The 26,769-nt window shown below is 44.4% G+C and overlaps 1 protein-coding gene across 1 annotated transcript in view; it reads left to right on the top strand.

Moving 5' to 3' along the window:
- Positions 1-26,769, top strand: part of LOC137504674 (piggyBac transposable element-derived protein 4-like) — a 72,785-nt gene that overhangs the window by 30,354 nt on the left and 15,662 nt on the right. The window contains exon 2 of the mRNA XM_068233256.1: positions 14,751-14,769. Coding sequence (XP_068089357.1) covers positions 14,751-14,769 — 19 coding nt within the window. The remainder of the gene's footprint in view (positions 1-14,750; positions 14,770-26,769) is intronic.

The raw sequence follows: 26,769 nt of genomic DNA, 5'->3' as shown, positions 1-26,769 counted from the left end.
TCCATAAACAGCCAAGGCAACATCTAAGTAGATAACGTGTTTCGGACAATCTGTCCTTAATCATAGCTATGATTAAGGACAGATTGTCCGAAACATGTTAGCTACTTAAGCTGGCCACTAATGGTCCAATTTCTAGCGAAAAATCATTTGAGCGATCAGAAATTCTGATCGGATTGGTTGTAAATAATCTCTATTGGTGGACACAATCGATTATGAACGAGTGAAAAAAATGTTGCCCGAATGAATTTTCGTCGAACGAAAATTTGGATTTTCTTGGTGGTCGTGATAGATAGCAAGCAATGATTGGTTAGTTGATGGTGTAGTGAACGATTTTTCGTCCGATCAGAATTTCTGATCACTCTAACGATTTTTCGCTAGAAATTGGACCGTTAGTGGCCAGCTTTAGATGTTGCCTTGGCTGTTTATGGATACGTCCTCCAAATAAAGGTTACTTCTCATGACAAGTGCGGACCCTCCTTCTTCCTATGTAGGTATTCTTACTGTGCCTGCATACAGCATGGTGAGTAAGTGCAGGGCCAGCACTACAATGCAGCCAAAGGGGGCAACTGCCTCAGGGCTTCAGAGTCTGTAGAGCGCCCCCAAGTGTCCCCCATTCATCATTTCAAATTCAGTTTTATCCTAGACTTTGTCCTCCATGAAACTATAAATCCCCCCAAACTGCACCGCAAGTGTGCTGGCTGCTATCCCAGCTGTCATTTCTCCCTTACTTACCTTGCCCGTCATCGGTAGCTACAGGTGTTCCTTTGTATGAGTTAGCCAGAAGTACCCTCAGTATTAAGAAGCTATAGGTGCTCCCAAGTATTATGTAGCTAGAGGAATCTCAGTATTAAGTAGCTTAGGATTGCCCCTGAATGAGGGGAGATCTCATCAGTGGAATGCCAAGAGCAGGGTGAGTAACCTCTCATTTACACTCTGATTAGGACTCAGCATAGGCAAAGAGGTAGAAAGGCACTCGGGGAGGGGAGTGAGCTGCTTTTCCGCTTTTCCTTTATCAGGCGCCTGTATGCACGTGCCTACAGTGCCTTATGGTAAATCCTTCCCTGGCGTATATATGCCCGGGAGGAGGGAAGAGGAGCCCTGCTGTTCGTGGGGGTAGACGCTGGATGGCATCTTTTTGTGGCTGAAGTTAAATGCTGCAGGCTGGGGGGTATCAGCCGGCTTGAGGCCCTGACTTTGCAAGGATGAGGGGGAGGGTGGTGGTGGTAGGCACTTTAAACTGGCCCTGGGTAATTGCACAGTGTGTGTACAAAGCATGAGTAAGTGTACAGTAAATTTGTAAAGAATGCAGGTAAATGTTTAGTGGGGGGGTAATTGTAGAGGACATGGGTGTATAGGGCATGGGTGTACAGGATGTAAGAGTGCAGCGCATGTGTGTATTGTGCCTGTGTGTACAGTGAAGTGTAATGCTTGCATGCATACAGTGTATGGGAACAAATAGTACAACATGTACACACATGGGAATGTTCTTAGCCTTAGTGCATGCACACAGGTCATGTAGAGTGTACAAGAACAGAGAATGAGAGTCCAGAGTAGGAGTACATGTGCAAAGCATCCGATCATGAGTATTTAGCAGTGTTTTGAGCGAAAATACCGACGTTCTTTTTGTATTAATTTTCGGGAAAGTTAATACTTGTTTTCAAGTGCCCCTAAAATATAGCATAGCTTTCCAGGGGGACTGGTGGGCATGAGGACTGCTGCTCCCTCCATTTGAAGAAATCACTTTGCCTCCGGTATCCTTAAAAGACCAATGGGAATTCTCCCTGAGCTTAAAAATACTTTTTCTTTGAATCTTTTAAAATCAATGTTCTCAAAAACTAACAAGTTTTTTTTTTTGTTTTAATTGTTTGCACTTGTCCTCACAATTTCTGTTTGCGCAAATGGTTTCTTTTTCACAATTTATGTAAAAAAATGTTTACGACTTTCTCGTTCATAATTTCGCACGTTTACAAATGGATTAAGCAAAATCAATTCAATTTTAAAATAGCAATTGCAAACTTTTACACAAAATTCCGCATGAGCAAAATGAGCACATTGCAATCATTACAAATGTAAAATTGCACCTTTACTAACACTGAACAATCAAGAAAGGTGAACTTATCCTTTAAAGTGTACCCGAGGTGGATTCAGGCGTAGCATATGGGACACAGAGGCATGTTTCCTGGTCCACGACATGCCATTGTGTTCCCTCTGCACCGCTCTCTGCCCCCCCCCCCCCTTGCGCCGTGCTGTCACCCACCAAAATTGGAGGCGTGCGGCTTGTCGGCAATCTCGAGTAGGCAGAAGTGTACCTTGCAGGAGAGGCGCTCCTGCAAAACACCCACTGAGGGCATTCCTATCCTAACGCCCTTCCTCACTCAGCTGTCATTGGGCAGCACCGCCTCTCCCCCACCTTCCTACACTCTGCTCTGTAGTGTTGGGCGAACAGTGTTCGCCACTGTTCGGGTTCTGCAGAACATCACCCTGTTCGGGTGATGTTCGAGTTCGGCCGAACACCTGACGGTGCTCGGCCAAACCGTTCGGCCATATGGCCGAACTAAGAGCGCATGGCCGAACGTTCCCCGAACGTTCGGCTAGCGCTGTGATTGGCCGAACGGGTCACGTGGTTCGGACCCGAACGCGCTCTGATTGGCCGAACTGTCACGTGGTTCGGGTAAATAAATACCCGAACCACGTCATATCTCCGCCATTTGTCTGTGGGTTTAGCTTTGGGTAGGCAGGCAGGGTAGTTCGCGCTCCAGCCACGCTAGCCAGGGTCCCCCCTGTCATTGTGTCACTGCTGGGAACAGTAGTACACCGCTTGCTCAGCCACACTATATAGCATTCTGTTTACTGCCACTCTGTGTACCTCGCTCAGCCACACTATATAGCATTCTGTTTACTGCCACTCTGTGTCTGCTGGGAATAGTAGTACACCGCTTGCTCAGCCACACTATATAGCATTCTGTTTACTGCCACTCTGTGTACCTCGCTCAGCCACACTATATAGCATTCTGTTTACTGCCACTCTGTGTCTGCTGGGAATAGTGGTACACCGCTCGCTCAGCCACACTATATAGCATTCTGTTCACTGTTCTGTGTCTGCTGGGAATAGTGGTACACCGCTCGCTCAGCCACACTATATAGCATTCTGTTTACTGTTCTGTGTCTGCTGGGAATAGTGGTACACCGCTCGCTCATCCACACTATATAGCATTCTGTTCACTGTTCTGTGTCTGCTGGGAATAGTGGTACACCGCTCGCTCAGCCACACTATATAGCATTCTGTTCACTGTTCTGTGTCTGCTGGGAATAGTGGTACACCGCTCGCTCAGCCACACTATATAGCATTCTGTTCACTGTTCTGTGTCTGCTGGGAATAGTGGTACACCGCTCGCTCAGCCACACTATATAGCATTCTGTTTACTGTTCTGTGTCTGCTGGGAATAGTGGTACACCGCTCGCTCAGCCACACTATATAGCATTCTGTTTACTGTTCTGTGTCTGCTGGGAATAGTGGTACACCGCTCGCTCAGCCACACTATATAGCATTCTGTTTACTGTTCTGTGTCTGCTGGGAACAGTAGTACACCGCTCGCTCAGCCAGAGTATATAGCATTGTGTTTACTGCCACTCTGTGTACACCGCTCAGCCAGACTATATACCATTGTTTACTGACACTCTGTGTACACCGCTCAGCCAGACTATATACCATTGTTTACTGACACTCTGTGTACACCGCTCAGCCAGACTATATACCATTGTTTACTGACACTCTGTGTACACCGCTCAGCCAGACTATATACCATTGTTTACTGCCACTCTGATTCTGCTGGGAACAGTAGTACACCGCTCGCTCAGCCAGACTATATACCATTGTTTACTGACACTATATAGCAGACTATATAGCATTGTGTGTACACCGCTCAGCCAGACTATATACCATTGTTTACTGACACTCTGTGTACACCGCTCAGCCAGACTATATACCATTGTTTACTGCCACTCTGATTCTGCTGGGAACAGTAGTACACCGCTCGCTCAGCCAGACTATATACCATTGTTTACTGACACTCTGTGTACACCGCTCAGCCAGACTATATACCATTGTTTACTGCCACTCTGATTCTGCTGGGAACAGTAGTACACCGCTCGCTCAGCCAGACTATATAGCATTGTGTTTACTGCCACTCTGTGTACACCGCTCAGCCACACTATATAGCATTGCGTACTCTGCCAGTCAGTGTGTATATTGCTGGGATCAGTAATACTCCACTCACCGTCAACCACTATATGAGCTCAACATGAGTTCCCCAGAGACCTCCGCTGTGAGCAGCACTCCCAACAACAGCAACAGCCAACGCCCCACGCAAGCTATAACATCCACCCCAGCAGCCAGTGGTCAGCAGCAGCCCTCCCCGGAGGAGAACGTTGTGTCCATCAGTCCGTCGCCAGAGCGATTAATGAGGGCTGCCATTGAGGAGATGATGGGGCCTGATGTGGAGGAGGAGGTCTGGCTCAGGCCAGCATCCCAAGTTAATGTTGAGGACGATGAGGGGTCTGTGTCTGGGGATGTTGGGGTGGCAGAGGTGGTGGGTGGGTCAGACTCAGGAGAAGAGTTGTATGATGAGGATGATGATCGGGACCATCTGTATGTGCCTCAGAGTCCGACCCCGGAAAACATGTTGTATCGTGTGTTTAGGTACTAAAATCTGCGTTCCCTCCCAGTAGTGTTGGGCGAACAGTGTTTGCCACTGTTCGGGTTCTGCAGAACATCACCCTGTTCGGGGTGACTATATAGCAGACTATATAGCATTGTGTTTAATGCCACTCTGTGTACACGGCTCAGCCACACTATATAGCATTGTGTTTACTTCCACTCTGTGTCTGCTGGGAACAGTAGTACACCGCTCACCCACCACTGTATAGCATTGTGCTCTGTGTCACTGCTGACAATAGTGGTACACCGCTCACCCACCACTGTATAGCATTTCTGTACTGCCACTGTACTGCTGCCAGTCAGCGTGTACTTTAAGGATAAGTGAAATGAGGAAGAAATCCGGTGAAAGAGGGAGGGGCAAGGGAAGAGGTGTTTCCCCTGACGGTTCACGTACAGGCCACAGGGGAGCACCCAAGAAAACCCACTCAATACTGCCCATGTTGTCCAGGACAACAACCCTCACAGATCCAAAAGAACAGGACCAGATAATTACTTGGATGACCTCTCAAGCGTCCAGCAGTGGGTTAAGCAGCACCAGCACATCACGCACGAGGTCCGAGTCCTCAGCCAGTTAAAGTCTGGGCTTTCTTTGAAGACTGCACTGAGGATGTTACCATGGCGATTTGCAAGGTGTGCAAGACCCGCCTGAGCAGGGGGAAAAGTATTAACAACCTCTCCACCACCAGCATGAGCCGCCACATTCTATCCAAACATCCCACTCTGTGGGCAAACGCGGCAGGACAGGGTACCACCAGCAACACTGCCTCCCTTGGGTTCACCAGACTCACCACCAGACCCGCCTCAGCAGCAGCAGTAGCCCAGCCATTGCGTGGTTCACAACATTCACAAACATCAGACGATGCTGACACTGTCACTTTCCGGACTAGTGCTCTTGAGGTCTCCCAGTGTTCATCAAACACAACAACCAACAGCCCTTCGGTGTGCAGCGCTACGGTTGAGTTGTCTGTCTCTGAGATGTTTGAGCACAAGAGGAAATTGCCAGCAAATGACCCCCGGGCCGTGGCAGTAACAGCCAGCCAGCATAGCCAAGCTTCTGGCCTGCGAAATGCTGCCATATCGAGTGGTGGAGACAAACAGCTTCAAGGGCATGATGTCAGTGGCCATCCCACGTTACGTGGTTCCCAGCCGCTACCACTTTGCGCGCTCTGCAGTGCCTGAGTTGCATGAGCACGTGGTCAGCTAAATAACCCGAAGCTTGAAGAATGCCGTTGCCTGCAAGGTTCACCTCACCACTGACACCTGGACGAGTGCGTTCGGCCAGGGTCGATACATCTCCCTTACCGCGCACTGGGTGAACCTTGTGGAGCCTGGCAGCGATTCCTCACCTGCTACGGCGCGGGTGTTGCCCACGCCGCAAACAGCTGGATAACAACAGCAGCACCTACCTCTCTGACTCCTTCTCCTCCAACGCATCTCAAAGCTGTACCTCATCCGGAAATGCTAACCCAGCACCAGCAGCAGTAGGATCGTGGAAGCAGTGCAGCACAGCTGTTGGCATGCGTCAGCAAGCGTTGCTGAAGCTGATCTGCCTTGGGGATAAGCAGCACACAGGGGAGGAAATTTGGAGGGGAATAAAGGAACAGACGGATTTGTGGCTGGCACCGCTGGACCTGAAACCGGGCATGAAGCTAGACACCTGGCACGAACTGGCAATGTACGCAATAGAGGTGCTGGCTTGCCCGGCAGCCAGCGTTATGTCGGAACGCTGTTTCAGTGCTGCCGGAGGCATCATCACAGATCGGCGTATCCGCCTCTCCACAGAAAATGCAGACCGTCTGACTCAAATTAAAATGAATCAATCCTGGATTGGAAACGACTACGCAACACTCCTGGACCCCAACCAAGTAACATGACCGATGAACATCTGGGATGGTTTAGCGTTTCCGGTCCCTGTTTATTGAACCTCTCATCTGTATTACATTTATGACTGCATGGCGGCAAAAAGCATTGCTGCTATATCCGCACGCTTTTTGTCCTCATGCAAGGCCTGGGTTGTTGTGTCTCACAAAGCGTGGCCTTCTCCTCCTGCGCCTCCTCCTGTTCCATCACGTGTGCTGCTGCTGCTGCTGCTGCTGCTGGGTTACCGTTGCCGGTCCCTGTTTATGGAACCTCTTATCTTTATTACATTTATGACTACATGGCGGTACAAAGCATGCTATCCGCACGCTTTTTGTCCTCATGCAAGGCCTGGGTTGTTGTGTCTCACAAAGCGTGGCCTTCTCCTCCTGCGCCTCCTCCTGTTCCATCACGTGTGCTGCTGCTGCTGCTGCTGCTGGGTTAGCGTTGCCGCGTGGTCCCTGTTTATTGAACCTCTTATCTTTATTACATTTATGACTACATGGCGGTACAAAGCATGCTATCCGCACGCTTTTTGTCCTCATGCAAGGCCTGGGTTGTTGTGTCTCACAAAGCGTGGCCTTCTCCTCCTGCGCCTCCTCCTGTTCCATCACGTGTGCTGCTGCTGCTGCTGCTGCTGGGTTAGCGTTGCCGCGTGGTCCCTGTTTATTGAACCTCTTATCTTTATTACATTTATGACTACATGGCGGTACAAAGCATGCTATCCGCACGCTTTTTGTCCTCATGCAAGGCCTGGGTTGTTGTGTCTCACAAAGCGTGGCCTTCTCCTCCTGCGCCTCCTCCTGTTCCATCACGTGTGCTGCTGCTGGGTTAGCGTTGCCGCGTGGTCCCTGTTTATTGAACCACTTATCTTTATTACATTTATGACTGCATGGTGGTACAAAGCATGCTATCCGCACGCTTCTTGTCCTCATGCAAGGCCTGGGTTGTTGTGTCTCAAAGCGTGGCCTTCTCCTCCTGCGCCACCCTCCTCCTGTTCCATCACGTGTGCTGCTGCTGGATTAGCATTACCGGTCCCTTTTCCTGGAACCTCTTATATGTATTACATTTATGACTGCATGCCGACAAAAAGCATGTTACCTGTGCAAAGAAAACAGACATTTCCCGCATTTAAAAGACAGTTTTCCCTTTCAAACTTTAAAATCGATTTTCTCAAAAACTATAAGCTCTTTTTGCTAAAAAATTTTTTCCTCTTGTACCCACTCCCAAGGTGCACATACCCTGTAAATTTGGGGTATGTAGCATGTAAGGAGGCTTTACAAACCACAAAAGTTCGGGTCCCCATTGACTTCCATTATGTTCGGAGTTCGGGTCGAACACCCGAACATCGCGGCCATGTTCGGCCTGTTCGGCCCGAACCCGAACATCTAGATGTTCGCCCAACACTACTGCTCTGTGATGAGACACACAGAGCAGAGCTTGCAGCATCGTGACCCCAGGGGTGACTAAAAGTGAAAGTGAAGAATCAGGTAGCAATTTTTTTTTAAATAAACAAAAATGCCCACCTCGGGTCTCTTATAACTTTACTTTTAGAAAACCTTGAGCTGTAGGACAAAATAAAAATGATATATCATTTTCTTTTTTTGAATTATCATCTGAATGGTAGAGAGACCTGACAACAGTGAAATGCTACACCAGAGATCAGAGGAATGTATGTATTGTATGAAAATCTGATGAATATGCAAAAGCATTCTGCTGAAAAGGATCAAAAGCCAGGGGCTGCTGATTCATTAACCAGCAACAGATAAATGTATACAATTAACTGAAGTGCAGCTCCTGGCTTTGATTTGTCACTTCTACTTTCCATTGTCCCGTCTACTTCCAGGCGAACTGACGTTTGCATATTTACCTAATTTTTTGCCCATCATATACTATTAACTAATATGGTTGTTGCTGCTTTGATAATAATGCTTCTTTTTTTTTTTCTTTCTAATCAAACCAATTTATTCTACAAAAATTCTCCTGAAGTAGCATTCATGTGGGAGCGTGTGAGGTGACCTGATCAGGTGATTGATTTGGAACTCTGTGATTGGCTGGTTGCAACCCTGTCTTCCTTCTGCTTCCTGTTTTCGTTCACACAGGAAGAAGCTACATGTTATTTTGCCTTTTTAAAAAAACAAAAAACAGAAGGTATTTGTGATAATAAGGCACTTTGTTTTGTGAGATGAGGTAAGCATACAACTTTTGGTGACCTAAATGGCCAAAAGAGATGGTCAACAAGATACTAATAACTCTGGCTTGCATTCAAATTTAAATGATTACTATTGCGAAAAAATTTAAAGTTCATGTAAACACATACAAATTAGAAGTACGTTTCTTCCAGAGTACAAAGAGCTTTAAATTACTACTACTTTTCTACTATGTTGCTGTCACTTATAGAGATGGCCCGTACGGTTCGCCGGTTAACTTGTTTGTGCGAATCCCAGCGGTTCGCGTTTACGCCAAACCGCGAACACATAGTGAGTTCGATTCGCCTCCTATACTACATCATTGGGCTATCGTGGTTGGGGTGTCTTGGCACCCTATAGGAAAAAAAAAAAAAAGGATACAGGTGACAAAAAAGGGAGCCCGATAGTGCAGTATGTCAATAGTAGGTGTGTGGAGAAATCAATTGATTAAAAGGGCTACTCACAAAGGAGGGTTGCAAGGGGCAACCGACCACAGGAAGCAGGTGGAGACCATAAACCCGACTCCACTCGGGGTGGTCCTGGACGGACCTGGTTGCGGTCGCTCTCTTAGATGAAAAAGGATGGACAAAACATTAACCGTGGTAAAACAACGGGAGTTCTGTCACCACCCCTCGGACAAGCATGTACGGGGGTATAACTATGCACAATAAGGGAAAGAGGCGCCCTGATTTGAATAAAAGCTTTTAAAACCAGTTTAAAAACGAAAAAGAAAAATGAGGTATCTTACCTCCATGACGAAATCTCTGTAAACTTACAAAAGATTTTTATTTGAGCACAGGCTCAAATAAAAATCTTTTGTAAGTTTACAGAGATTTCATCATTGAGGTAAGATACCTCATCTTTCTTTTTCGTTTTTAAACTGGTTTTAAAAGCTTTTATTCAAATCAGGGCGCCTCTTTCCCTTATTGTACATCATTGGGCTAAACTCTGACCCTCTACATCACCGTCAGCAGACATATGGCAGCCAATTAGGCTGCACTCCCTCCTGGACCTTAACCCCCCCCCCCCCCCCTTATAAAAGGCAGCAGTGTTGGCCATTTTCTCACTCTGTCTGCTGCCAGCTTAGTGAGAGAAGGGAGAGACGTTGGAGAGATAGGGAAAGCATTAGTTAGCTCTTGCTAGCTTGCTCCTTGCTGATGTTTGTTGCTGAAAAGCACCCCAAAAAAGCTCTTTTGAGAGCTAATGTTCTTGTGATGTGTTTTTTTGTGTGTGTGTGTTTACCACTGACACTGCATATATACAGCCCTGTCTGTCACAGCTGGCCTTTGCTATACTGTGCCAGGCCCAGCACAGTCAGTGCATACCTTTCACCGCATCTGTGTGACTGCAAATTGTATTATACCAGTCAGTGCATACCTTTCACTGCATCTCTGTGACTGCACATTGTATTATACCAGTCAGTGCATACCTTTCACTGCATCTGTGTGACTGCACACTGCATTATACCAGTCACTGCATACCTTTCACTGCATCTGTGTGACTGCATACTGTATTATACCAGTCCCTGCATACCTTTTGACTGCATCCGTGTGACTGCACACTGTATTATAACAGTCACTGCATACCTTTCACTGCATCTGTGTAACTGTACACTGTATTATACCAGTCACTGCATACCTTTCACTGCATCTCTGTGACTGCACATTGTATTAGTCCAGTGAGTGCATACCTTTCACTTCATCTGTGTGACTGCACACTGTATTATACCAGTCAGTGCATACATTTCACTGCATCTCTGTGACTGCACACTGTAATATACCAGACAGTGAATACCTTTCACTGCATCTCTGTGACTGCACACTGTATTAGTCCAGTCAGTGCATACCTTTCACTTCATCTGTGTGACTGCACACTGTATTATACCAGTCAGTGCATACCTTTCACTGCATCTCTGTGACTGCACATTGTATTAGTCCAGTCAGTGCATACCTTTCCCTTCATCTGTGTGACTGCACACTGTATTCGTCCAGTCAGTACATACCTTTCACTTCATCTGTGTGACTGCACGTTGTATTATACCAGTCAGTGCATACCTTTCACTTCACCCCCAATATGGACAAAATAACAGGCAGAGACAGAGCCAGAGGCAGGCCACCCAGCAAGTCTGTTCGAGGTCGTGGTGTTGTGAATTCGTGTGGCCCTCGACCAAAGTACAGTGTTCAGAAGGCACGTACCAACAACCCCCAAGATTGTCAGGACGTAGTTGACTATTTAACATGGAACACCTCATCTTCCTCAGCTTCCGCACGGAACCGTGACATATCTTCCTCCTCTTGCACTACCTGCTGATCCATGTATACACATGCAAGATGTTTTCAAGCACTTTATGCCTCCAATTTAGGAATGCAATGTGAGTTCTGCCCTTTCGGGATTATAACCCTGCTCTGCGTCAAATCCGTATTTTTCCCCGGGACTTTTGGCATGTATCCCACTCCGCCATGCACACCTCCAGGTGTTAGAAACAGCTTTTCCATCCCTTTTGTGGCCAGAAACAGTGTTTGTAGTTTTTCAGGTTCGCCTGCCCATTGAAGTCTATTGCGGTCACTGAGTTCGCCGCTTCACAAACTTTTTTGAAAGTTCGCGTTCGCGGTTTGCGAACCTAAAATCTGAGGTTCAGGCTATCTCTAGTCACTTACAGAAAGTAGTAGAAATCTGACAGAACCGACAGGTTTTGGACTAATCCATCTCTTGATGGGAGATTCTCAGCATGGCCTTTATTCTTTATAAAGACACTTCCTGAAAAGGATTTTTTACAAAGATGGTGGCCAGCCTCCCTGTTTGCTGCACACTTCTTTTTTGGGCAGTTAAATGGAGCAACTGCAATTCACCTACTGATTTTGATAATAAAGTAAATCATGAGAATTCTCCAAGAGGACACGGGCTAGTCCAAAACCTGTCAGTTCTGTTAGATATCTTCTACCTATTGTAAGGGACAGCAACATAGGAGAAAAGTTATTCATTGCTCATTTTAGTCTGAAAGAAACGTACTTTTTATTTGTATGTTTACATGTATTTTCAATTTTTTTTATTTTCGCGATAGTAGTGCTTTAAATTGTGTGCACCTTGCAATTGAGCTTATTAAATTTTGATTGGCCCAAAATTCTAAGCTGCATACAATTTGCATAATATTTTCATGCAAAGTGGAATGACCTTTTCTGGTGGCCAGTCAGAGACTTTAGAAGTCATGCATTTCCTGTGACATATAACTATGGGCAACTGCTTTTATATCCTTTGCTTTCTTCAGGGAGCTATGGATAGTTATCATGAAACTATTCATGTGCTGCGATCTGTGTGCTTTGAAGTTAGTTCAATCTTTTCATCCAACTTGTCTGGGTATTTGACTTTTAAAGTGGAACTGTGATGTAAAATTAAAACTTTATGTACATCTGCACTGCTGCCTGGTTAGCTTCACTTTGCCTGAGATTACTCTCGAAAGGGATAATTAGACAGATTATCCTTTTTTTTGTAGCTAGTGGCTGCGTGCTGTGAATTCACATTCTTTACTAGCATTCTCTGCACTTATGAACAGGGGCTTGACAATACACCCTGCAAGGGATGCAGCCGCAGAGGGGCCCAGAAGCAGCAGGGGGTCCCATGGGAGAGAGGAGATTATTTTCCCTGTCCTGAGAGACTGACAACTAAGGGCACAGAAAGAGAAAAACGTTCTGCTCTCTGCACAATTGTTCTAATGACTGCATCTGCTCAGCCACAGATAAGGAATCATACAATCTTTTGCAGACATAGATTTATAGACAGTCCCAATTCAGTGTGCAGCAGGCTGTTGTGTACAACGCCCAGACCCCAGCCTCTCTACCCCTCCCCAAGAGCTGTGTACTGTAGTGATGCTGGAGGAGTCTGCAGAGCCAGTTCTGCTCCATCAGAGATGAACAGTGTGAGTGTATTACAGGCCCGGATTTACATTTCAGGAGCCTATAGACAAAGAGGTCCTGGCACCCTAGACTTCGCCCTACATTGACCAACAAACCCCCGCCGAACCGCACCACAAGTGTGCTGGCTGGCCCAGCTGTCACTACCCTGTGTGTGAGTGAGCCGCCTTTCCATCATCAGGTGCCTGTAGGCGCATGCCTACAGTGCCTTATGGTAAATCCGGCCCTGGTGTAATAAGCTGAGGCTGGGAGCACACTTGTCTGTCAATTTTCTGTATGCATTTTCTGTACACCATGTGTGTCTGTATGTGTGAAACATGCAGGTTTTATCACAGGAGATAATGTAACTGATAGAGAAAATGTGTTCAGTGCTTTACTGCTGTCTGTGTTTATTTGCATGGGGAAAACACATTTAAATGTGCACTAACCAATTAAATAACATTGGTTCTGAGTTTAACTGTGCAGAAAGGGGAGGGGTGGCCCCTTTTAAATTATTGCAGGGGGGCCCAGTGATTTCTAGTTACGTCACTGCTTATGAGATACCAGGGAGTCTACCTGGGGTGCCAGGGGGATGTATCTCATTGGCATTCAGTATGGCCATGGTCATGCTTATTTACATCGCATGCGCTATAGAAAACGCATGCAAAAACGCACATAATGATAGTTCATGGGACGCACAAAAAATGCATTCTTATTAAACACATTGTTATGTGGTTTTTAATTTGTTTTCATCCTTAAAGGGGCACTACAGCGAAAAACTGTACAATTTAAAATAAGTGCAAACATATTAAATTAAAGGGATACTTAAGTCCAAAACCCGTCACTTCTGTCAGATTTCTACTACCTACTGTAAGTGACAGCAACATAGGAGAAAAATAATTTATGGCTCATTTAACTCTAGAAAAATGTACTTCTTAAAGGGATACTAAAGTCAAAAATAAAAAATGATTTTTACTCACCTGGGGCATCCCTCAGCCCCCTGAAGCTGTATGGTGCCCTCGCAGCCTCGCTCCAATCCTCCTGTCCCCGCCGGCGGCTACTTCCAGGTTCGGCGACAGCATAGAGGGTGATATAGTGGCTGGGAACGCGGAGAATCACTCACGTTCCCAGCCTGTCGGCGGCTGTCGCCGAACCCGGAAGTAGCCGCCGGCAGGGACAGGAGGATCGGAGCGAGGCTGCGAGGGAACCATACAGCTTCAGGGGGCTGAGGGAAGCCCCAGGTGAGTAAAAATCATTTTTTATTTTTGACTTAAGTATCCCTTTAAGAAGTACATTTTTCTAGAGTAAAATGAGCCATAAATTACTTTTCTCCTATGTTGCTGTCACTTACAGTAGGTAGTAGAAATCTGACAGAAGTGACGGGTTTTGGACTAGTCCATCTCTTTCTAGAGGCTTCTCAGGGATTTATTTATTTTCAAAAGCACTTAGTGAATGGCAGTTGCTCTGTTCAACTGCCAAAAAACTATGTAGTAAGCAGGGAGGCTGACCAGCATCATTGTTTAAATCTTTTTTTCAGGAGTGTCTTTATAAAGAATAAAAGCCTTGCTGAGAATCCCCTATGAAGAGATGGACTAGTCCAAAACCTGTCACTTCTGTCAGATTTCTACTACCTACTGTAAGTGACAGCAACATAGGAGAAAAGTAATTTATGGTTCATTTTACTCTGGAAAAAATGTACTTCTTATTTGTATATGTTTGCACATATTTTAAATTTTACAGTTTTTCGCTGTAGTGCCCCTTTAAAGTGCTCAACGAGTTTATTCTTTCTACATACTGTATGCACAATGCATGTGTTCTGCATGCAATGCTTTCTTATGGTGAAAACAAAAAATGCATGCGTTTTTGCTGTGATAAGAAAAGATACAGAACATTTATATTGCGCTTTTCTCCTGGCAGACGCAAACCACCAGAGATGCAGCCAAGAGGACACGCTCTAAAGGCAGTACGGGTGTTAGGGAGTCTTGACCAAGGTCTCCTCACTGAATAGGTGCTGTCTCCTGTGTCAGAGGCAGAGCCCTAAACCAAAATTGGCAAAATTGTTGGCGTAAGAATAAATGTTACTTTTATGATATGCTACAGTTGTGTCTTCTCTGGTGAGGTAAGTCCACAAGTACCCCCCATTTTGCATTGTTTTCAATATATTTTATCCTTTACTGGTGCCTCTGTATTCCTCATAAGTAATTGTATATCTATCCGGTGGATGGGTGTGATCACCCTCTTTTCCTGTCTACAGAGAGCGACTTCTTAGCCAGCACGGGGACAGGTTGATTTTCCCCTCATACGCAACCCGCACTTGTGTGAGTATAACATTGTTTAGTTGGAAATTTCTATTACTATCATCAATAATACACTACTGGGGCTCTCAATTGTCCTTTTTGTTTCTACAGAGCCCTAAACCAGTACACTATCCAGCTACTGCACAAATAAGATAAAACACATTTGTTATTATTATTAACATTTATTTTTACTAGTTAACTATGAATATGGATTTAAAATAGCAAATGGAAATGTTTTTAGATGCGTTTTCAAAATGCTAAACAAGTTCATTCTTTCTGCATGCTGTATGTAGAACGCAGTGCTTTCCTATGGTGAAAAAAAACGCATGCGTTCTTACCCAAATAAGGTACAAACTTATTTGATAATTACTTGTTCTATATGAGTATTGGTTTAAAAGAAAAATGGAAACGCATGAAAAAAATGCATTAAAATGCTCACTAAAAACACAGGAAAAAACATAAAAAATAGATGGTTTTCTGCATGGACAAGTGTAATCTTAGCCTTTGTGTGTGTGATTGGTAAGGAAGTGTGTAGCCACAGAAAACAATAAAAAAAAGAAAGAGGCCTAATTATCTAAAACTTCAATAACTTTTTTAGCTGGAGTAGCACTTTAAGCTGAAGGAGTACTTTCAGGGTAGCAACACACTAGGTCCTGGGTGCTCAATAGGTTGATCGCGATCTACCGTTAGATCGCGACTGTCCGCTGAGTAGATTGTGGCCACCTTGCCGCGCCTGTCATAGTCTAAAGCCGCGCAGACGCGTCTGTCAGATTTTGCTGCCTTAGCAGCATCAGTAAGAAGAGTGGAGAGGTGCGGCTAAAGGGGAGTTGCGGCTGAAGGGGACAGGAGCAAATAAGGAGACAGGTCTCCTCCCCTCTTGGCTGTGTGACTCACACAGCGTCTCCTCCCCTCCGGGCTGCCTGCATGCGCAACATCTTCTCCCCTCCAGACTGCCAGGCAAGTGCAGAGCATTGTGGGAAAATAACCTCAGGAAGATTCTGAAGCTATTTGCTATGTTTGAAGGGAGGAGGATTGTGGAGCTTCAGCTATTCGCTGGGCTATTAGCTTCTGCAGCTATTCACTAGGCTTGGGGGGGAGGAGTAGAATTCTTATGTATGCTGCAGGGGGAGGGGGGGTTAGATCTTGCAGATTGTAAAGTAGCTGGCTAGCCAAAAAGTATGGGCACCCCTGCACTAGGTAGAATCACAAATGCATTTTCCACTATGTGCTATGGAGAAAACTCATGCGATTCTGCCTCGTATGTTCCTTCCCTCAGTAAAAGTTAACACATGGACTGTACATTCTCTCCTAACTTATACATCGATTGCCTCATTAGTGTTATATAACCTAAGCTCGGGCTTATTATTCCAATATGACACTGCTGATATGGATTGGAGCATTTGGCTGTATGCAGCACACAACGTGAAAAGCCTCATGTATTAATTATTAAATGTTCGCTGTGTCATTGCATCATGCAATCAGATGACAAGGGCTGAGAGCTGCTGTGACTAATGACTGGGAGGCTCTGCGATCTGTTATACTCACATGGTATGCCATTACTGTCAGCCCAGCCAGGATTGTCACTGAGCAGCGGGATACATCCGGACTTAAAATCACCTTGCATAATTTTTCTTAGGCAAGGTTGGTTGTAGGTAATGTCAGGAATTATACTTTGTATGGTATTTTTATTTTATCACATTAATAAACCTTGAGGTAAAATACAGATATGAGATCCACTCTGAACAGTGCTTGGGATACAAAGCTTAAAGAAAACCTGAACTGAAAATAAAAAGTCAATATAAACATATGCACATCCGACTTACTACTCGAAAGTCTTATAGGCTGGTTTCACAGTGGGACGTTAAAGTCCCACGTTACAGCAGCCAGTAACTCAGCCTAACTCACAGCACTGTAAAATCAATGTTGCTGTTCACAGTGCACAGCTGATCAAAAGTTTTGTGCTAGCAAAGTCTGTTGCACTTTGCATAGAGTTTAATGGCGCTGCTTTGCGTGCGGGACTTTGTGTGCGATCTAAACTTATCTAAACTTATCATGCCTAAACTTATCATGCCTAAACTTATCACGCCTACATTTATCATGCCTAAACTGGCTTTTCACCAGCGTGGTGCAATGGTTATCATGCCTAAAGTCTCTAAGTGGGTTAGCACCGCTTTGTGAATCGAGCCCATTGTGTTACATTGTAACGCAGCACGTTTAAACAAAGTGCTGCATGCTGTACGGTATACTGGGCTAAGCCACGTTTGACTGTTTGCACATGCTCAGTAATGTTGGAGGAGGAGGTCTCCCCTCCTCCTCCGCTGCCAGCCACATGGCTAGTTAATATTCACTGCACTGTGGAGACTCGTGGTGGGACTGTAGTGTTGACCGGATCATGAATGAATCGTTCATTTGATCCGGATCTTTTTTGCGAGTCGAATCATCCGGATCATCACAATGAAAGATTCGGTTCACAGTGGATGTCTGTCTGGAAGAAACAGGAACATACAGCATGTACAGTGCAGGGAAAGTCCTGTCCTGCTAATCATTTCACCCAGTCTGCTTCCCTAGTAAAATGATTCAAATGATTTGGTTCAAAGATCCGGATCTTTTCAATGATCCGATTAAAATGATCCAAATCCTTAAAAAGATCAGACTTCCCATCACTATCCTGGAGCGGCTGCTTTGAGAGCTGCATAACGCAGCTCAATTTGACGTCCAACTTCAACACCACCATGCTTTGCGTTAGGGGCACGTTATGCGATCATAACGTCCCCTAAAACGCAACGTCTTGGTGGGAAAGTAGCCTTAATCATTATTTTTCTACTCTCTTGCATCCTCTTTGTCCACTGTGATCAATGGAATTCTCTATCCTTCATGGTGATGACCCCGTAACAGCTTGTTCACTGTTAAACTATTACATTGTCCACTTGGGCCACAAGAAAATATGAACATTACCTTGCTCATCAGCTGACCTTTCTGCAAGCTCCAGACAGCAGGGGGAGGGAGATCTGCCTCCTGTGGCTTCAGCTCAGCTCATCTCTCGTGCACATTTTATTAATGAAGTTATTTATTGGCAGCCGGGAACGGCGAAAATAGGAGAAATGAAGAGGTGGAATAATGAGGGAAACAGTAATATGTTTATTTTAATGTGCTGTAAATTCACCGCAGATCTTCTTTAAACAGATGGTGCTGTGAATCCAGGTCCACAATGGTCCCAGTCTGAGCCTCGTACATCATAGCTCAAACCAGACAACTTTAAAGAACAGCACTTCTAAACGCTGCACAGAACACAGTGACAACTACAGACTGTCTGATTACCTAGCCAGAACTTCACTATCCTAAATCTTCTCACCTCATCAAAGCGTCTTGCAGTAATGCTGCTTTTTCTAGCACAGTTCATAGTTTCCAACCTTCTCCTAAAGAATTAAGGCTTAATTTAGCTGTGTTGCCATTTAATCTTTCAGCACACACAGATCAGAGTCAATGCGGTGAACATTGAGCAAAGGCTATTGGGGTGAAGTCTAGCTTGCAGCATTAATCCATTGTGCTGCTATGGTCAAATATATCAGTGCTTTCAATCCAGTTAATTAAGCAAGTTGTCTTGACAGTGTTGGAAGCCTCGGGCGATATTACATTGTACCTAGAGGGTAGGGGAAATGTGGACTTCTAATGCAGTTATTTCAGTACAGCATATTGATGAAACATATTGGATGTCAATTAAAATGATATGTTCACTTGCCCCTGTTAACCTTTCGGAATGCTCTTATGGTAATTTTAGGAACCAGCATTTTGTACTGTGCCATTAACTGAACAAAACCATTTTATTCTTGCTAAAGTTTATAGGGATGTTTGCGTTTGCTGGTCTATCTATATTTCTGTTCCCTGTATAAATAATTGTAGATATTTTACTTAAAGTGGGATACAACTCTGACATAACATTCAATAAAAAAGGGTTTCCTACTTTTTTTTATCCATTCAGTTATCATATTTGCTTTTGTGCACAAGTAATATCGTCTGTTTACAAATTCAAGTTCTCAAAGTACAATTTATCTGCTCTGAAAGCTGCCAGTCTGCCACTGCATTTTCTTGCATGGCTGCTGTATTTATATATTAACCACTTGAGGACTGCGGTGTTAAACACCCCCCCCCCCCCCCGCCCCTCAGTGACCAAGCCATTTTTACTTAATTGGCCTGGAGCTTTGCCTTAAAGCTGCAGGGCCACTTTACACAGCACACAAGTGATTCCCCCCTCCTTTTCCCCCCACCAACAGAGCTCTCTGTTAGTGGGGTCTGATCGCCCCCACATTGTTAACTTTTTCTTTAAAGGGGACCAGAGATGAAGCACCCTCATGTATTTTACCATATAGATCAGTGGGAACATTAAAGATAACACCTACCTTGCTTTCTGTTTTATCTTGCACTGCACAGCTTGTTTCTTATCAGCCCTGATAAAATCCCCGACTGAGCATTCAGTCTGGCTTTGCTCAGAAATTTTTATAGCTCAGTCTGTGTTCTCTCATGTCTTTTCAAGTTCAATCCTGCCCCCTGCTGGCTCTGCTCAGGAATCATTATAGCTGAGTCATTATAACAAAGCCAGACTGAATGCTCAGTCGGGGATTTCATCAGGTCTGATAAGAAACAAGCTGTGCAGTGCAGAATGAAACAGAAAGCATGGTAGGTGTTCTCTCTAATGTTCCCATTGACCTATATGGTAAAATACACGAGGGTGCTTTGTCTCTGGTTCACTTTAATCAATATATATATAAAATATTTTTAAATAAATTTAACTTTTTTTTGTTCCCCCCCCCCCTTCATTCCTCTTCCTCCCTCCCTCCCTTCCCCTAGCCAGCCAATCACGTGATCGGCTCTCATAGGCTTCTGCCTATGAGAGCCGTTCGCTCTCTTGTCCCCCTGAGAGACAGCCGTGTCACACGGCTGTCCCCAGTACAGCGCTGCTGCAGATCGCAGTGCTGTACAAAGTAATTAGACAGTGAAAGCACTCGGAGACTGAAGGCGGGGCGGAGCATCTTGCACGTGATCTCCTGCTAGCCCCATAGAAGACCGTTCACGTCAATGGGCATGGAGCGGTCCTGGGGCTGCCGCACTGCTCACGCCACTTGGCGTGGAACAGTTGGCAACAGGTTAAAATCTATCTAGTGATCATTTCTCAGCTCTCTGCTTCTACAGCAGAGAGTGCTCATTTTCAACACAGCTAGAAATGTAGCAGACAAACGAATATAAACACAAGATAATGTTACCACCTCTTCGGATACAGCCAGAAGCTGCCCACTGATGCAAGGAGCTTTCCACTGAAGAGCTAAGTGTGTTTGACTGTTTGAATGCTGTTCTGCTACAACTTCTTTTTTTGAGGTAGTAGAATTTATGCTGTAAAGAATCTTTTCAAGCAAAGAAGAAATGCTGAGATTCATACCACTTTAAAGTGTCCTTATTGATAAAATAAATAAAAAAAAGCAAAACTTAGATACAGGTAGTCCCCGAGTTACGAACGCCTGACTTACGAACGACCCACCGATACAAACGCCGCGATCATAGCTCCACCCCGTTGCATGACGTCACGCCCGCCGGGGACTACCTGTTCTGCCCCATTTAAAATGCAGAGTAATGGCAGCGGAAGGTAAATAGAGGACATCTCACTTGATCCTCGGCGGTAGAAGGTCCCCTCGTGATGCCCGGAAGCTGCGCCACTCTCGCTCCGTCCACTGTTCCCCGGTGGCTTCTGGCTTCACATGCGGCGCATAATGACGCAATTAGGAAGCGCCGCCACTAGGGGGCTCTTCCTGATTGCGTCATTATGTGCCGCGTGTGAAGCCAGAAGCCGCCAGGGAACAGTGGTTGGAGCAAAAGGACGGGCTGCGCAGCTTCCGGGCACCACGAGGGGACCTTCTACCGCCGAGGATCAAGTGAGATGTCCTCTATTTACCTTCCACTGCCATTACTCTGCATTTTAAACGGGGGCAAAAGTGGCTGTCCCGACTTAAGGACAGATTCAGGTTAAGAACGAACGGGCAGTCCCTATCTCGTTCGTTAACCGAGGACTACCTGTACTTACCTTAGTAGAAGGAATCCTCTGAATAATACAGAGGCTTCCTCCATCCTCATTGGCCCCACCAATCTTACATGCTGGTTTTGGGGTCCCGATTAGTGGCAGTGCTCGAGGCCCCTGCCTGTCATGTGCACTAATGTTTACATATTTTAAACTTCATTTGCAGCTCATTATGCAGTTTAGTTGGGGGAGGGGGGGATATGAGAGGGAGTTTCCTGCATGCTGGTGCCCCCTGCTGGTCATATAGCCTGTGTCTATATGCGACTGAAGCCCTCTCCAACAATTAGCTGAATTGCTCAACCTCTGCTCCATTAAGTGCTGCAGACTAGGTGTAATGTATTTGCACTCCTTATTGGCTGACTGGCAGTTTGCGGACTGAATATAAGTGGCAGAGTGCTGTCTGGGAGTGAGAAATGTTTTTGTGTTTGCCACCAATCTAGCACTAGGATCCTACAAACATATTGAACAAGAACTTGATGAGTATTTTCCTGTGGCTGAGCTCTCATCTATGTATGTGAGTGTGACTGCACTGTGCAGGTGCAATGTTGGCCCACTCGTGCAAAGCTTTTTCCTCCATGCAGGAGCGGCTCCATGCCACTGCGCAGGCATGGCTGATCATTGCGCCTGTTCCTTTCCACCACGCTCGTACACAGATGGGTGCAAGTAAATTGGTCAGAGTAGAACCCCTTTCATAAAGATATTCTTGGTGCATAACCAACTTTATGCTGCCAAATGTCAAAAGCTAAGTCCAAGTAAGGTTAGCAGACCAGTTTGCAAACTCAAAGTTCATTTTATTCCATCAGTCAGGTGACAACTGTTTTGGGTCCCCAAGAGGTCACTGTAAGGATCCCTCCTGTAGCGTGTTCTGTCCGTTGAAGTGGCGCTGCAAACGGACAGTTCTGGCTTGTCTGCTTGCATTCGGTTGTGCATTCGCAATGAGTCACATTGTCATTGCAATCGCTCTGCAGTTCTGGGCAGCTCAGGATGCTGTCATCATTCCACCAATTGCTTGTTGCAGCTGAACTGCAGCCAGATAGCCCTGGATTTCCTGCATGCATGTTGTTACATAATACTGCATGTATTTCTTATGGGAATCCTTTGCATTCACAGCCAGCTAGCAAATGGTAATCAAGCCAGCTCAGAAATGAATGATTACCATTCAGCTGTGTGGGAATTTGCATACCTGCATCCATTGGCTGATGCCAGCATAAAAGTCTGCCTCCCATTTCATACCCCGCCCGACATGGCATTCAGCTCTCTGAGTTGTCGTTGGGTCTATGCTGTGAAAGATGTTATTGTAAATGTATAATGCCTTGCTCTGTATTGTCATGTCTGCTGGACGTTTACTGACCTGCGGGGGTCAGTGAAGTCCTTCTGATCCTGATAGTTAGATTCTGCCAGCACCAAGTTGGTAAATGGTAGTATTCCTTCTAGACTTGTTCTTGAGGATGAACTATAGCAGCGGTTGCCATTAGTTCGCTCCTATCTGTTAGCCCTGTCTATCTCAGTGTGAATGTTGCCGTCGCTGAAACAGTGAGTATTGTATTATTGTAATATTGTATTGTGTACCGACCTTTGCCTGCTTCTCGACTACGAATCTGCCTAATCCTTCCAAAATGACTGACATCTGAATTAACGTGTACTATCCAAGCCTGTTACCGACTACTTCTGTTGTGTATTGTATCACATAGCATCTAGCCTGATAGGTGGCCCAGAGCTGCAGTTGCTCTGGGCAATCTTGTTCCCTTGTTTATTACTCCTGTGTCCATCTGTGTCCATCTGTGGAGCTTCTTCCATTATCCAGCTACTTAGCCTTGTTGCGCTGGGTGGTCAGAAAGTATGACTCCCCAGCATTACAGTCACCTTTCTCAAAGCACAATGTAGAAAATTAATTTGGATTGGACTAAGACTTTACCGTACATGGGTGGAAGCCCGGCCATGAGGAAGAAGAAGGTCCCGGCGACCAGTGTTGGGCTTTAGGAAGATCAGAGATGCCTCTGGATCTTTCAAAGGCATCCCTCTACTGAGGTAAGTATGTAACTTTTGCTTTTTTTATTACCTCACAGGTTTTCTTTAAAGGGGCAACAGCAAGTTAAGTGGAACTTGTCCAAAATGTTATTTTAACAAATGGTCTAAACTATTTGCATGAGAGATATACCTCTAAAAAACAAAAAGCACTATACAGTATATACATTTATTGCTCCAAACCTCTTCTGCTAGTTTATTCTGTTTCAGTTTGTACAGATCTTAAGTTCTATCCCAAGCACAAATATTGTCCTGGACCTGTGAAGGCACTAAGTTGAAGAGCTTGTTTCTGTCTATGTATATTGTCCTTGATTAGCCCATATCAGACATATCACAAGTACGTACCAGGTGAGGAGTCAAGAAACACTACTTCCAGCACCACAGCCTGTCTGTGCGTTCAGTATGCTTTGCAGTCTTACCAGAGAAATTCAGTCTGTGCCTTCCCTCTTGGCTTTGCAGTCTGAACAGTGAACATGATATAACCCAAGCCGCTGCAACAACCACACCCACAGAGCCTATAGAGAAAACTCTATACCACTCTGCTTCTATTCATATGATGAAAATTTCAAAACAGAATGTTTTAGCTACAGGAGCTTGATTACACACACAAAAAAATTAACATTTGAGCATTAAAATTGCTTAGCTCCTAGGCTGTATTTTTTTTAGATCTTTGTCAGAAGATCAAGGATTAAACAAAATTTGACTAGGTAGGCATTTTTGAAAAACAAATAAAACAATGCATATGCTGTTTGCCTACGTAATTACGAAGAGCTTCAAGAATAATGTCACAAAGGACCAAAAACTGCCAAGGATAATGTAGTTGGCAGCAAAGTAACTGATCACGTTATGCTTGCCAATTATGGGTTCTTTGCGTCATGTGATATATAGTAACCAATCATGTTTCAGATAATGAAAGAGCAGCTGGAGAGTCTGAGAACAGCTGTTAAATGCAGTTCTTGGTCTTCTGAAATCAAGATCTACTGAGATGTTGCAAGGATGTCAACAGCAAGCCAAGCTCAAAAACAAATTACTGTATATACTCGCATATAAGCGACCGGCGTAGAAGTCGGGTACCCACTTTTCCCTCAACTTTTTTAGTCAGTTTTTGCCCATTGTAAAATCTTTTCTGACCCTGATTTAGATACTTTACTGCTCGCAGGTGATCTCTGACAAATATTTGCTTCTGAGATTTCCATGATAGGATAATTACCTTAAAAGTGAGTATCCTGAATAATTAAAGGGGCACTAGCAAAAAATTAAAAAAAAAATTAAAATATGTGCAAACAAGAAAATGGGAAATACTTTTTTTCCAGGGTAAAATGAGCCATAAATTACTTTTGTCCTGTGTTGCTGTCACTTACAGTAGGTAGTAGAAATCTGACAGAAGTGAAAGGTTTTGGACTAGTCCATCTCTTCATAGGGGATTATCAGCAAGGCTTTTATTCTTTATAAAGATATTCCCGAAAAAGTATTTAAACAATGTTGCTGGCCAGCTTCCCTGTTCCCTACACAGTTTTTTGGCAGTTGGACAGTGCAACCGCCATTCACTAAGTGCTTTTGAAAATAAATAAATCCCTGAGAATCCCCTCTGAAGAGATGGACTAGTCCAAAACCGTCGCTTCTGTCAGATTTCTACTACCTACTGTAAGTAACAGCAACATAGGAGAAAATTAATGTATGGCTCATTTTATTCTGGAAAAAAATGTACTTCTTATTTATATATGTTTGCACATATTTTACATTTTACAATTTTTCGCCATAGTGCCCCTTTAACTACATTCTGCTAAATGTCACTACAGTGCCTCTTTTAACTTAAAACATATCAGTATTATATTAAAAAAAGTCAACCTAATTGCTCATTGCGTAACTAAACTTTTCTCTTACTTTTTGTCTTTTTATCTTCTCTTTGAACTTAATAAAACTGAAAACATCACAACAAAAAAGTGTTTCTGAGCCCCGAACATATCCTACTACTGGGGTAATGACTGCTATCAAAGCTTTTTGATGAGAAAAAGTGCCACATTTTGAATTTCAATATTTACAAATCCCCTGCAGAGCAAACGCTGTTAAGGTGAAAATAAAAAGGAGAAATCACAGATGTTGCTTTATTTGCTTCTAAAGTTCTATAAAGAATACCATATCAGCAGGTAGATAGCTTGAAGCCTCCTGGATGGCAAAATCCATAATATTATTAATCATTCCAGAACAGCAATAAGTCATGAACAGATAAAACAAACATCATAAAAGGCAAGTCTAAAGAGCGCACACCTTATCGCTTCCAGTTCATATGTGTTAAAGCTTTATTCCTGTTGTACTCATGATACATATCAAAGTACATAATAGTCATCCGGGTAACTTTGGGGTATATTCACAAAAGATTGATAAAATGTATGTACACAATCAAGATATGCCTCTAGAACCTGACATTTTCCTCCTTCACAACGCCACCATTAAAGGATACCCGAAGTGACATGTGACATGATGAGATAGACATGTGTATGTACAGTGCCAAGCACACAAATAACTAGGCTGTGTTCCTTTTTTTCTTTCTCTGCCTGAAAGAGTTAAATATCAGGTATGTAAGTGGCTGACCCAGTCCGACTCAGACAGGAAGTGACTACAGTGTGACCCTCACTAATAAGAAATTCCAACTATAAAATACTTGCCTAGCAGAAAATGGCTTCTGAGAATAAGAAAGAGGTAAAAAGGGGAATTTCTTATCAGTGAGGGTCACACTGTAGTCACTTCCTGTTTGAGTCAGGATTGAGTCAGCCACTTACATACCTGATATTTAACTCTTTCAGGCAGAAACAGAAAAAAGGAACACAGCATAGTTATTTGTGTGCTAGACATTGTACATACACATGTCTATCGCATCATGTCACATGTCACTTCGCATAGACAGCCCTTCTACCGTTCCCATCATATGTGCTGCACACTTCTGCATGCATTTTCGGGAATCGCAGCACAGATTCCATTCACTGTAGTGAATGGGATCTGCAGCGCAGTGCATAGTAGCGCAGATGGTGTGCGATCGTATGTGTTGCGTTTCCATCGCACAGCCATCTGCGCTGAATGATCTAAACAAGGCCTAATGCAGCAAGAACACACATCCCAGCTCTCTGGAAAAGCAAAGAGATCCTATCAATTAAATAGTGGCTCTCCAGAGTTGCAGAATGCTTTGCCAACTTTTAAAAACATTTGGGGTGTTTGGCTGGCTTATAACCCATGTGATTTATAACCTACTCACAAGCCTTCAACCCCCATGCGACTAAGTTATCTTATAACCGGCAAGCTCATGGTTGACCAGAACTCCACTGCTGAATATGAAAATCAGCATATTCAGCTGGGATGTATTGTGGGAGACATCATATGTTCACTCCATCCTGAATAATCGCAAATACCTTCTGTTTTAAAAAGGCAAACTTTTTGTTTTGTATAGAATTTTAGTAAGAGGACTTTTTGGTACTTCGTAGCCCAATGCAAACTCCTAGGAGTTCTGGTTCACCATGAGATTGATGAGTAATCTGTAACTCTGGGTGCTTCAAGTCCTACCCCATAGAGCCACATTAATCCATGTCATGAATTGATGAGGGACAACCAATCCAAAACAGTCAGTATTCATGTTGGATTATTGTGGCTCTGTACTATTAAAAAGGTGACACATCCATTGCATTCCATTAGTTCTGAAGGGATGAGCAGTAATAGCACCGATAGCGGGAGTGACATCCGT

Source organism: Hyperolius riggenbachi, chromosome 4 (genome assembly GCF_040937935.1).
Source record: "Hyperolius riggenbachi isolate aHypRig1 chromosome 4, aHypRig1.pri, whole genome shotgun sequence".
Lineage (NCBI taxonomy): Eukaryota > Metazoa > Chordata > Amphibia > Anura > Hyperoliidae > Hyperolius > Hyperolius riggenbachi.
Note: the sequence above shows the minus strand (reverse complement) of the source record. Positions and strands in the feature narration are given on the sequence as shown.